Genomic DNA, 13,416 nt, shown 5'->3' on the forward strand with positions numbered 1-13,416 from the left:
TTACTTAGGCTGCAATCACAAACACTCAACACAACTGCATAGTGCTACACACTGTAGTTTATTCATTCATACAAATTCATTTCGACATGTGTGTGTGTATGTTACTGGCAGCCAGCTACAGAGGAAGGCAGGCCCTAAAAGGTATTGCATCCATGAACCATAAAATGTTCCCTCATTCAACCACATAGAAAAGACATACAAAGTAATAATTGCACAGGTTGAAGTACGTCTGACGTACATTCGGTTTCCCTTTTAACACTGAACTATGAGGAAATGTTTGGAATATAAGGCAAGGGGATAAATAACTTCTGACACAGCCAGAATCGTTGATGGAATGTGGGCTTCAGTAAAGATTGCAACAGGATACTCTCCTCTAATCTTTGAAATGTTCGGCATATCAAATATTTGATTCCTACAGTTGCAACAAATGCAATCAACTACAGTACAAGAAAGAAATTATTTTGGAATGCATAACTATGGTAATCATAAGGCATATTTGGCAGTTTTTTTTGTAGTGTCCACAGTGGACTTCCTCTCAGACGGATGTCCCTTCCTTCAGTTCCACATACTCTCCCTTGAAACAGGAAAAAAAAAAACAATTACGAGTCAAAACAGACAAGCACACCAAAAACAATCAGAGCTGAGGTGTGTGTTGGCAGAACTGTCTCACCTTGCCGTCCAGGTGCTCCTGTAGTGTTCTCACCGTATCTCTCTCTTTGGTCAGCTGCTCCTGACTGGCTTTAAGAAGCTGCTGGAGCTTGGTGGCTGCCTGGCCCAGATCTTTGGACAGTTTCTTCTCCTTTTCCAGGCGCTCCTGTCACAACAGCAGGAGCAAACTTCCAACTTCAGAAAGTGGCGAATTGAATATACCATCTTGCAAGTTGTGGAATAATTGCATGAAATGAGTTAAATGAGTTTGCTCATGGTGTATTATTTTGAAAATCTACCAGATTCTGGTTGTTGTTAGTGCAAATAACCAGCTCCAAAATAAAACCAGCACATAGCTACGCTTCTGGGACGCTTCTGAAACGCTTCTGAAACGCTTCTGAAACGCGCTGCTACCTGCCTGGTGTAAATACTCTCGTTGACTAAAATGGAATCATTTTACAGCAGCTTACAATACACTTCTGTTACGCAGCCAGTGTATATCCGGCTTTACACATAATCAACCTTAAATTAACTATGTGTTAAAAGGTCTATGTAAGGCTCACATTGTACAATATTTATGTCTGGTGGACATTAGATGATGTAACCTTCACAAACCTTAAGCTGAGCTACATCTTCAGTTTCAGACTGGGGAGAAAGGTCCAACTGGGCCTGAAGTTCTGCTATAGTTTTCTGTGCCTGGAGGTCGACAACAAACACTGATGTTATCCACCATGGTGTGACACAAGCACAAAGAAAGCAAGAAGAACGTCCGCTACCTGCTCAAACTCTTCTGAGAGCTGCTGCCTCTGATCGGCCTCCCCGTGCAGCTTCTCCGTCGCCTGACTCAACTCGTTCCGGACCTGATGGCAGACAAATACAAACGTATCCACTATAAATACACACGGATAAAACAGAAGCGCATAGCAGGTGTGTATGCAAACATTCTTGTGTCCAAGCAGCAGCACTGGGCACACACATGCACAGAAGCTGTTTGACCTGTGCACAGTGAGTTAGTTTCCTCTCACACAATTTCAGGTGAAAAACAAAAAGTTTCTAGGTTAAGAACTGTACAAACAAACATCTGAAAACAGAGCAGAGGTGAGCATGCTGACGAAGCGGAGAGAAACAGCAGAGTTAGATCCACTCAGTCAATGCAAACACTGGTTAGCATAAACGGATGCTCTGTCAGAGGAATACTGGACAGACTGGAAATTCTGCACTTAAGTCATCGGACTCTCAGTATCCGTGTTCTGTGGGCACATCCTTCATTCAGAACACAGGGTATAGATAGACCAGATCTGCTGCTGTTACACCAAATCACCTTACTATTTATATGTTTTTTCTAATAAATTGAACTTGTGAGGTAAATAAAATCAAACAAATTATAACAAATAAGCACTGTCCAGTATTCTCTGACAGGAAGTGAAGGGTGCCTTGTGACCTTTGCACCCTGACCTGACTGGGTTGAGCCTCAGCTGGGCCATTCTGCTCACGCTGGGCCCGCATCGTGATCTCGCCCAGCTGCTCTCTGACCTGAAACAGGAAGCCGTCGCTAGTCACTGGTTATGCAAGTGCCAGCTGTGAATCCCTTTGTGTGTGCATGTCATTGACACCTTGTCTATCTGGTTGTGTGGGCAAGGGAAGGATTTCCAACAAATTCCTTAATATACGACACCTCATAAAAAACACAAAAAAAACACACACACACTTCCCTCCCTGTTGCCTTGTCACATGAATGTGAGCATATCATTGACGGGAAGATTGAAAAGCAGGTTATGTTACCTGTTCAAGCTCCTCCTTGTGTGCCTGGGCCTCCTTCTGGACCGCATCCAGCTGGCTCTGACTCGCTGACAGCTGCTGCTTCAGCTGAATACAAAGTACAGCATAAAAAAGAACAGATGTTAAATAAGTATTGTTTTAAACACAACACGAGAAGTGGAATGACGATAGGTGAATACTTTGTATTATATTGCATATGGTCGTTCTGTATATTCTCCGCCAATCCTAAATATTAAACTTTAATAAAAATAAAATCTAAGAGGAAATACATTAATACATGAATCAATAATTATGAATTTAAACATGAATTATTTCTATTATGGATTAAAAAAATCAACATGATTTACTGCATTATATTTGCACATAAAAATACATTTGCAGTGAGGCTGCCGCAGACATAAGCTGCTTGTTTACCTGCTCAGTCTCCTCTGAGGTCCCCTGGTTGTCTGCCTGCTTCTCCAGCTGAGCTTCGAGAAGCATAATCTGCTCCTTCATCTGCGCAGAAAAAAAGGAAATATTTCAACATAACAGCTGACCCCAGGAAGTCATAAACTGAGAGCAGACATCCCCACCTGGTCTACACTTTGGGTTTCTGCTTCCAGCTTGCTGACTTTCTGCAAAGCCTGGTAGAGTGGCAGCAGAGGATAGTTGAAATTAGCAAACTTAAAAGTGGTGGAGAAAAAGCTGCAGTGATGATAATATAGGTCACCTCCTTCACTTGTTCCTCTGAGTTAGCCATCTTGGACTTCCACACCTGCTCTTCCTCCTCTACACTCTTCTGCAGATGTTTCAGCATTCCTTCCTGGAAGGGAACAGGCATGTGTATAATTAAACCCTGTGAACCTACAATATTCCACACTCGTATGATTTTGAGTCGCTTACTGTTTCAGCCAGGACGGTCCTGTACTGTTCACACTCAGTCTGCAGGGTTGCATGACTCTCCTCTGCCTCCTTTAGTTTCTCGAGCAACTCCTGAAACAGAACACATTCAGAACTTTTTCCGCCAGACTAATTCAAAACAGTATGTGGTAACAAATAAAACTGTGGCTTACTGGCAATGCTGTGCTTGACTGAGACTCCTGGCTCTGCTGGCTGAGAGCCTCCTGAGCTTTCTGGGTAAATACTTGTAACCAGCTGGGCTAAATTGGGATAAAAGAAACCAAATATAAATCTTGTACACATTAATTTTTAGAACCAGGTTAAAAAAAAAAACCTTTTCTCACTTGCTCTGTCTCAACTGGTATCTGTGGGAAGAGTGTCTGAAGAGTTTCTTTGGTTTCAGCCTGAAAAGCTGCCAGCTGTGTCATGGTGTTCTGAAATGGATGACATAAATCAATGCAGTGACTAACAGCAGATTGCTCTCAATTGATAAAGCACTAGTGTGTAAATAAGCTCTTACTGCATCAGCAGCCGTCTTCTCTTTTGCTGCTCTAAGCTCCTCTTGTAGTGATGTGACAAGGGCGTCCTTTTCAGTCAGACTACAAACACCCCAAATAGACAAGAGAGAGATCTTAATGACAAATGTCAAACTCATTTACTGTGCATGCCGCTCAAACAGCCAGTGCCTCCATTAGTGCGTGGGCGGAGCTTATTACCTGGTCTGTAGTAGTGTGAGCTCTGTGGAGCTGTCGGGCTGCTGAAACAAAAAGGAGATGCAAATAAGTCACAGCTATTTTATTTATATTTGTTCTGCAGGGCAGCTCAGAGAGTAGAATCATTAGGAGCAATGCTTACTGGTGTGCTCTTGAGCTGCACCATCTCCCCCTTGAGGTTTGTGAGTTCATCCTGTAGTGATGAGATCATGCTGGCATCCTCACTTTAAAGAAAAACACAATTTGTCGTGAATGGTCGGAAAACCAACAAAGACTCTGTACTGCAGATTGTTAGTAAAAAGTAGCATACCTCTTGTTTCTTTGCTCAAGCTCAGCAATAGTGTTTTCCTGTTGGAACAGCAGAATATATATGATTAATATTGATGTAATGATGTACACTCAACTATGAAGAAGTAGCAGATGCTTGCTACACTCACAGCAGCATCCTGCTTTGTTTGCAGTTGCTTTAGTTCCTCCTGAAGTGTGTTCAACTGGCTGTCTTTTTCCTGAAGGCTATAAAGAAGGAAAAGTATGTTAATCAATAAATCAAACAGCTCAGTATCCGGTCTTAAATCTGGAATGAGGAAGATCATAAAATGTACCTTAGCTTTAGTTGTTCCAGTTCTGCAGCATTTGCCTGCTGAATTGGAAGATGATACACAATGTTTGAAATGCAGCTATGCATCATTCAGTTTTCAGTTTCAGCTCTGAAAATGTTTTACCTGTTTGTCCTCGTCATCCTTTTTGTTCTGACTGGCCTCCAGCAGTGAGTTAATGGAGGCGACCTGCTGTTCAAGCTGGGTCTTCTCTGCCTGTGTCTCTCCCAGCTGGGCAGTGAGAGTTTCCACCTGAGTGGAGCGCTCCCTGATTTCAGCCTCCAAACTGCCAATACGCACCTGAAACTCTGCAGGAACAAACCACAACATTTACAACTTGGCATAAATTATTAGCATGTTTTAGTATACACATTTTAAATAAAAACCCTCTGACTTTAACATCTGATATTAAGACTTTGTTCCTGACCTGAAAGCGTGCCGCTGTCCTGTTGGGCCTTGTCCAGAGTGGCCTGCAGGCTGCTGTTCCGGCTCTGTGCTGTTCTGAGCTCCTCACACACCTCCTCCAATCTCCTCTGCAATTTCTGTTCAGCTTCTGAATGGCCGGCCTGAGAAAGAAATTGATCGAATACATGAAAACAGCAGAGGGCAGCAAAGATCCACTCAAGTTTAGTACTTAAAAAGCCTTATCTCATTTGGTAAAAGAAGTGCATGTAGGAAACGTGCCATTACTCTTACAAAAGAAAAAAAGTGGAATTTTCACAGATAATTCACTAATTACTGCAAACACAGTAAACACCTTTTGTCACAATGGCAAACATTTCTTTTTAGAGAAATGTCTATTAGCAATTGCTTTGAAGTTCAGGGGCACCTGGCACACGCTGATAATTGTTGCAATCCAGCCACAAAAACATCTTTCAAAAATGATCAGAACATGCTTATTGACTTGTGGCCTTAGCCATTGCATAACATGTTCAAAGACCTTAAACTTCTGGGAGGCATGTGAGTAAATGATTAAACTATACACATGCTTGACTGTCAGAAGTGCTGACTCACTTGCTCCACATTACCTATAATAGTCCAGACCAACAGCATTCCATTAGTGAGAGACTGTGTGGGCTGATGGGACGTGAGAACAACTAATTCAAAAAGCAAGACTGAGAGTTGTACTTCCTATCACATGTTGTAAACGGCATCAGACTCTTTTGGTTTATTTACAGCCACTTACAGAAGGATTGAGAGGATAGATGCCTGGACCTGCACACATTCCAGCTGATGCCGAGAAGCGTTTACCCTGCAGCACCATTACTTTATGGCTGCATTCCAGTCTAGCCCTGGGCTCTATCATTACATTACAATTAAACGTGCCATAACATTAAAGAGTCTGGGTGATAGATGGGGAAAGATCTACTGGCTGCTGGATCAGAAAAAAAAAAAAAGATTTTTTAAAATTATCTAGAACATGTGGTCTTGTGTGGAAAGTTGATCATGTCTGAAGTAATTCATCATAAAGATTATGTTCTCAGAGGAAGGGCCAACCTGCTGCAGTGAGAGCTGCTTCTCAGTAGCGGAGACTTTGGCCTCCAGACCTTTCCTGATGTGCTCATCAGCAAGCAGACTTTCTGTCTTCTCTCCAAGTTCCTTGGTTAACTTGGTGCATTCCTGGCGCAGCTTGGCCAGCTCTGCATTTTGTCTGGGAGCAAAAAGCAAGAGAGAGAGAGTAAGACAAACGTACTCCAATGTACCTCTGAATTTGTGACAATTAAAATGAAAATAAGGTCAAATGTCTGTCATTATTAGTAGTGTTATTGTGTCGCTGATTGGGACTCACTTGCTCTCAGCTTGACTGGTAGCTTGGTTGAGAGCATCACGGAGAATGGAGTTCTCCTGTTGAAGACGAGCAAGCTGGGCACTGGGGCCTTTTTCCAGCTGGTCCTGCAGGCTCAGGATCTGGAGGAATTACATAGGCTGCTCAGTCATAAATCTTTCATGATCATTAAATTTCATGAGTTTAAAAAAACATACTCTTTATTTCTGAATCCGTATTTTAAATTGACTGATATTTATGGAGCTGACCTTTGCATTGAGCCTCTGCGTTTGGGCCACATGGTCCTGGTAACTGGCCTGCATGCGAGCCTGCAGAGCGATCATTTCTTGTTCCCTCTTACTCAGCTGAGAGCTCAGTTTTGTCTCCACGCTGGCCACCTTGGACTTCTCTGCAGACAGCTCCTGATAAACAGAAATTTCAAATTCAGTGGCTGTAATGCGCCTGCGGTCAAAGAGCCACTTGTGAGTGAATTATCTCCATAACAACTGTCATGAAATCAAGTAAAGACATCCATAATCCCCCAGAGGAAGGGAGGATTTTGGATATTGAGGCTTCATTTCTAGTGTCACATATAATAGTCATTTTTAGAGGTTCTATGGGAATTCTTGTATGTTTTTTAAACACCACTAAACTTTCACACTAACACCCAGCTACACTAAAGATGGAGTCTGACTAGCATGTACAGCCATCGATGGGCTATGACTGACATTCTAAGTGGCAAAGCACGGCACTGAATGAGCATTCAATGCTTGAGAATGTGGTCTAGATAATCTTCTCACCTAGTTTGCTTTCATCTACTGCCACCTTCAGGGCAAAAGAATTAATCATTAACATGACAAGGTACCTTTTTTTCCTCAGCACCTGCCTCACTTACAGTAAATATCCAAGATTCACATCCATGTGATGAATGTGTCTCAGAACATTTTTGAGAGACTTGTTTGACTAACCTTGGTGAGTTCTCTCAGACGATTCTTGACAATAGAAGCATCCTCTTGTTCTGCAGCCAGCTGTTTCTCTCTTTCCTCCAGCTGTTTCTTCAGCATGGCAACTGGGTCACCTTTCTGAGTGGCCTAAAAAAAACAAAAGCAAAAATAAAGGATTAATCACTTTAAACATACTAAGTAACCTTTAGCTTCTCATGTGTCATTTTCTTCTTTTCATTGACCACTTGTCCCATACCGTGTGCCAGGTGTCCTGAATGATGCCGACTTTCTCAGACAGAATCTCGATGAGTCTATGAGCCTCAACCTCACTGAACACCATGCTGCTGATGGTGGACACAAGAGCCTTATAGGGCAAGTACAGTGGGGCATCAGCAGAATCCACTGCGGCTGCTAGAGAGGTAAACACAAAATAACACAGCAAAATGAGATAAGCAGTTTATTTCTAGTTTAAGCTGTCACACAGATGAGTTTATTCTCATACTGCCTCAGGAAAAAGACAAGGTTGTGACTTGTCCTTTGGGTCTAGGGCCATGGGGAGGTTCAGATGGCAAAATGATGGGGCATTGTGGCACCAGGCGGAGACAAGCCTCAGGCCAGGGAGACCGCCAACTCCTCCCTCTCCACTCATTGTCAGTTGCACTGAGAGGCTTTGTCAGATAACAAAACAGGGCAACGATGTTTGGACAAGCTGGCGTGCTCTATGCCCTCCAGAGCGGAGTGCCAGACATTACCCACCACTGCCACTGGCACTACTTTCCATGGGTACACAGCCAGAAGTTCATCAGTACTGACAGGTTATTCCTGCCTCAACTGTGCAGACATGTCTCTATTCCCACCTCAACACATTAAAGTCCAACTACAGTCACCAATGTTATGGCTAGTATAGTTCCTGCTTAGACAACCATTTCCATCAGTTCAAAGGACGCTAAAATTAACAATGGCGGCTCCAAGTGATAGACAGCAGTTGCTCTGATATTTTTGATAGGGGTGCATGGTATCTTGATAAGGAGAGTTTGTGGAGGTAGTAATGTAAACACCCCAAGTCCTCCAAATAGTTTTTTTGTTTAAAAATGTGACAATAGAATGTGAGTCTGTGGTGTACTTTTAGCACAGACATCACACTTATTAAAAAAAATGTGTAAATAAGTACAAAATAAATAAAAACACCTCACACATCTGCTTACCAGGCTCAGTCTTCTTCTTGGAAGCCTTCTTTTTGGGCTCCTGTGCTTTTGTAACAGCAGGAGTTTGCTGAGATCCCACTGGAGGCACTGCCATCACTGGGACATCTTTAGTGACAGCTTCTAGCACTGGGGCAGATTTAGTTGGAGGCGGTGCAGACTTGGCTGGGGCTGCAGCAGACTTTGCTGGTGCAGGTGCAGGTGCAGATTTGGATGCGGCCGGGGCGGACTTCGATGATACAGGAGCAGTGGAAGGTGCAGGTTTGGCTGCAGGAGGGGCAGACTTAGCTGACACAGGTGCAGGAGCGGACTTGGCTGATGCAGGGGCAGACTTGGTTGCTGCTGGTACAGCCTTGGCTGGGGCTGGTGCTGGTGCAGGAGATGGGGCTGCTGCTTTGACTGGGGCAGACACAGGAGCCTGGGTTACTGCAGGGGCTGTGGAAGACTTTATTGGTGCTGGAGCAGACACAAGTGGAGCTGGTCGGGAGGAGGCCGGCTCGACCTTTGCCACCTTCTTCTTCTTCTTCTCTTTAGGTGAGGAAGCAGGTGAGGGTTCTGCAGCAGGGCTCGGTTCAGCGGAAGCTTTGGCCTGCGTCTCTGCAACCACCGGGACTACAGGGACAGGGACAGGCTCGGGGACAGGGGCGGGAACGGGAGCAGCAGCTACAGCTGGGGCAGCGACAGGCTCAATGACTATGTCAGCATCAGCTTCAGCTTCAACAGGCTCTTCAGTTTTCTCTTGGTCTGGGATTTTTCCATTGGGCTTTTCGTCTTTCTTCTTTCCACGCGTCTTCTTCTCAGCTACTTTTTCCTTCTTCTTTTTGTCAGTGCGAACAGACTGTATCTTACCCAGCTCCCTACGTTGTTTAGCCAGGGCCTCCTCATAAGACGTCTCCTTCATGGAGAAGGTGGAGACAAGAACAATCCCCACAGCAGAGATTACCATGAATCCACCAAATACCATGATCCCAAGGGTCTGGGGGTCATAGATATCCATTGTTCAATTTCAGTAAACCTAAAAAAAAAAAAAAAAGGATAAATGTGTTAACACAGGTAAGGTATTTTCTAACTGGAACAGGAACTTCCCTGGGGATTTTAAAAATGTACTGAAATAACTCAATTTCTGTCAAAACTACAATACTTTTCAAGGCCATAAAAACCTCAACAGAAACCCACAGCAGAATGTTGATTTAACAGGAGGACAGCCCACAGCTTTACCTTCAACGGCCTCACGGTGTCACTGTTATGCCCCTCAACTCAACTCTCTTGAGGCTCGCTACATAATGCATACCAGCAAATCTTAACATCAAATATTTGAGACCCACTTGCCATACAGTTGAAACATATCTGTGTTTCCATTGGTTAATAGCTCAAAAAAGCTACATCTCTTACCACTGCTGCTGTGATGTTAAACAGTACAATGCAATGGTCCTGTACTTAGTGTACTCAAGCAATAAAAAAAGCATTTCACACTTTTAGGGAGTGGGATAAAAAAATAAAACCATCCAGATAAAATATGGTTATAGCCAAAAAAGAAAGCACACAAGGCATCTGCCAATATTTCCAGAAGTTGGCTGGTGGTTAGTGTTAATTTCCTGTCCTGAAAAAAAGTCCCTTCAAGGCTTTTTCAACTATCTCTTTAAGGCTCCGTCTGTCAGAAACCAGAATATTTAGCCTGCAGGGAAGGAAAGTTGGCTGAGGAGGGCAGATAGCAGTCTAAGGACTCTAAACAACAGGTTCTGAATGATTCCTGCAGAATTATCAGTTTTATTCTTGTATATATTATAGACAGGTATGCTATCCAGTCAGAAAATATACACATGAAAACGGATTAACTGTTTTATAACAAAACAAACACAGTGAGATGGTGGAAGGAAGGAAGCAGAGTTGACTTTATAGGAGCTTTATATGAGTCCAGAGTCCCTGTTCACTGCAGGCCTGAAGGCTGCAGCAGGCACAGGGAGAGAGACTACTGCCTCCTAATCTGTGATGTCACACGTCAGCGCATCTCCACTCAGACTGAAGAAAGAAAACTATCCGAGGGTGATTTTCTGAGGATTAAAGAGCCTCCCAGGTACAAATAATCAACAGGACTATAATGCACAACTTAGTAGGACGTCATCGTTATAATCTTTATTCCCTTCAAGTCTAAAATATTTGGCTTTTTTCATATATATATATATTGAAATTCCTGCAGTGAGTGCGCTCATTCGATCATTTAAGAAACATTCAGCTAATTAAACGATTAATACTAAAAACGTTATTTAAGACTTGTTTCGTGTGGTTGCAACAAAATAGTTGTACTCTTTTTAGTTTGGTTTTTAAGCATAAGTATTAGTACTATTTGCACAAAGATATGCCCCCTTTGACTCCATACTTTGATATAAACTTGTTAAGAACTTTAGTGAGAAATTATATAATACCAAAGTATTCGAAAAACTCCACCGAGCGCACGGGTGAAGAAAAAAGCTTCAAGGTTTGTGAGACATTAACGATTTCATGCAGGCTGGTTATCCAAACAAACGCAATGAAATCATGTGCAACCTCAGAATTATTAGATATGATGCGTTTAAAATTAATATTTGCCAGCTAGCATTGCAGCTAACTATGAATCAATGAACTTGGCTTTATTCTGCACACTAAATTATCGGTATTCGCTACAAAACCAATCATAAAGCTGCAAACTAATCAGCTAACGAGAGAATGGTCTAACATATTTTGAGATAACTTTAATCTGGTGTCTTTCTGAACTACTCAGGAGTTAGCGGTAGATAGCTCTCCAAGCTAGCTAACGGTGGCTCAATGAATAAAAAAAATTCCAACAATCCTACACTTACCCCGCTGCTGATAAAGCTACGTCTGTTTCCTTTGAAGGGGGTGGATTGAGGGCAAAAAAAGCCTTGAGTTGTAGACGAAGTGTGTGTAAAACTATCTTAATATCCAGCTATCTAGCTAACTTGCTTTTTTCCCTGTGCTCTCCCCCTCACTCCGCTGGAGAATCCGTGGACTGCTGTGAAGTCGTGGCACTTCGAGCTGGCTAGACGTGCTGGCCCCGTGCCCCAGATAGCTGCCATAAAATCCAGGAGCGTTCTGATTGGCTGGAATACGCTAAAACCGGAAGTGGGGTTCCTGGAAGTTGTAGTTTTATACGGGCAGGAAAAGGTTTCACACAGTTAGACCGTTCTTTTCAGTCAAACAAAAGCGGCTTGTGTCAAACGGAAAGTACATTTACTAAAGTAATGTCCTGATTTACAAGTGGGCTAATTCTGTGATACTTTGTATATTCTAAACAGATGATTTTTAACGCTTCAGTCAACATAACTATTCACTCAGCAGCTTATCTTTATTTCTAAATATGTTATTGACCATGTTATTTGGCCCTCTTTTGAAGCTGTATGGTGTAAAAGTGTTGCTCTCTTGCTATGTTGAAATTAAAATGCGGTCCTGTTAGAAGTGTATTATTCGTTTTCCTCTATAGGCTGCTGGACAGATCGGAGTATCAGGGGTCGTTTTACATCCCCAGAAGAGCCTTTCAGGGAAGGCCTAAAGTGTCCCTGAAGTTACCATCAGTGGCTCACACCTGTTAAAAGTGCAGACAGGTCACCTACAGTGCTACAGCATTAACGACATTCAGGCTTGGACAGTCCCTCTTAGGCAGGGGTATTATATTTAGCACGCAAATGATGATCTGATGCGTCAACGCAATGTCAAGAATGTCCGTGTAAGTTGTTAATTAAGTACTTTGTTAGCTCCAATGAACCAACAATGGGACATTTGTCGGTCCACACCCCCAGGTTACACATTTGATGAAAACTGTTTTGATAGACAGCCTTGCCTAAACCGCTCTTCAAACAGTGAGCGGAGACACTTGTCAACTCAGGGACTGTCCTCGTGAGCACTCAACAAAGTGCACTGTGAAGAGTTCCACATCAGAACACTTAATGAAGATCCAAGACATACGAACAATACACCAATTCTGTGCAAAACCCACTTATTTCTAGTATTTCTGATCATTATTTTTAATCATGTTCTATCCAATGAAAGCAAATGCCTACAAGTCAAGTGCATTTCAACACTTTGAGTGAATATTCAGAGAGAATAGTTGTGGCATTTCTGTTCAGGTTAATGAAACCTTCATAGAATGATTCACCCATAGGTCTAAGACAGTATGGTGGCAACACTAGAAGACATTGCCTCTTCCTGCTAAGTGAAGAATTAAAAACATTTTCTCAGATGCTGTTGACGTACAATGCTACATGAAACAGAAAGAGAGCGAACGGTTTTGCCTTTGCTTTGCATTTAACTGGTTGGTGGCATTTTCACTCCTGTTTCTCACACTGACTCTGCATTGGCTATGGTCAAACGTGCTCTCTAAGCTCCCCTCAGTGTTTGTATAATGTGATCAGCAACATGATAAGTCTTTTACTTAAACAGCATAAACAGGGCAACTGGTGTGTGGTGAGATAAAATACTCTGTAGTCTCCGCCAAGCAAATAGAATTTGAGATGACATTGTGTTAATATCATGCACATAAAAGACTGCCTGAGAAGGGCAGGGTGCACTAACCTAGAAAATCCTGCAGCCTGCACGGTCCCTTTGGTTGTTTTAGTGTTGTGTTGTTGCAATATTGAAGGAAGAATATAACAAACTTTCATTGGAAGGAGAGGAGCAGGAGGAACACAGGACTCAGTGCTACCTTTACATTTACATGCAGCTCAAATTGTGGACTTTTAAATAATCTCTTTAAATAGTCTCTATATACAAATGTTACTTGATGAACACCAGGATAGAGCATCCTGTTCCGTTTCATTAAACAAGCCCAGACGATTCAGTTACAGTACGTCAGCAAGCCCTGCAGGTGCACTTTTTTTTTTTTTATATTGAGTCCCT

General features: G+C 42.7%; 1 protein-coding gene across 4 annotated transcripts; it reads right to left on the bottom strand.

Annotated features, from left to right (window-relative positions):
* Positions 1–464: 464 nt before the first annotated feature.
* rrbp1a (ribosome binding protein 1a) lies at positions 465–11,554 on the bottom strand. Of its 4 annotated transcripts, none has more exons than XM_028423798.1 (27): positions 11,364–11,554; positions 8,530–9,541; positions 7,581–7,735; positions 7,349–7,471; positions 6,650–6,802; positions 6,405–6,523; positions 6,113–6,266; positions 5,043–5,181; positions 4,742–4,923; positions 4,622–4,656; positions 4,457–4,532; positions 4,330–4,367; positions 4,162–4,243; positions 4,023–4,063; positions 3,827–3,905; positions 3,651–3,740; positions 3,480–3,566; positions 3,310–3,399; positions 3,137–3,229; positions 3,000–3,050; positions 2,842–2,922; positions 2,431–2,514; positions 2,104–2,181; positions 1,425–1,508; positions 1,264–1,344; positions 671–814; positions 465–574 (listed from the first exon to the last, which is right to left on the bottom strand). In XM_028423798.1, the coding sequence occupies exons 2-27, from the start codon at positions 9,521–9,523 to the stop codon at positions 536–538; spliced, it is 3,372 nt and encodes a 1,123-aa protein (XP_028279599.1). In that variant the 5' UTR covers positions 9,524–9,541; positions 11,364–11,554; the 3' UTR covers positions 465–535. The 4 variants fall into 4 exon arrangements, with proteins under 4 accessions (XP_028279599.1, XP_028279598.1, XP_028279597.1 ...); XM_028423797.1 differs by having other exon boundaries at positions 4,023–4,060; positions 4,622–4,659; XM_028423796.1 differs by having other exon boundaries at positions 4,622–4,659.
* Positions 11,555–13,416: the final 1,862 nt, after the last annotated feature.

Source organism: Parambassis ranga, chromosome 15 (genome assembly GCF_900634625.1).
Source record: "Parambassis ranga chromosome 15, fParRan2.1, whole genome shotgun sequence".
Taxonomy (NCBI): Eukaryota; Metazoa; Chordata; class Actinopteri; family Ambassidae; genus Parambassis; species Parambassis ranga.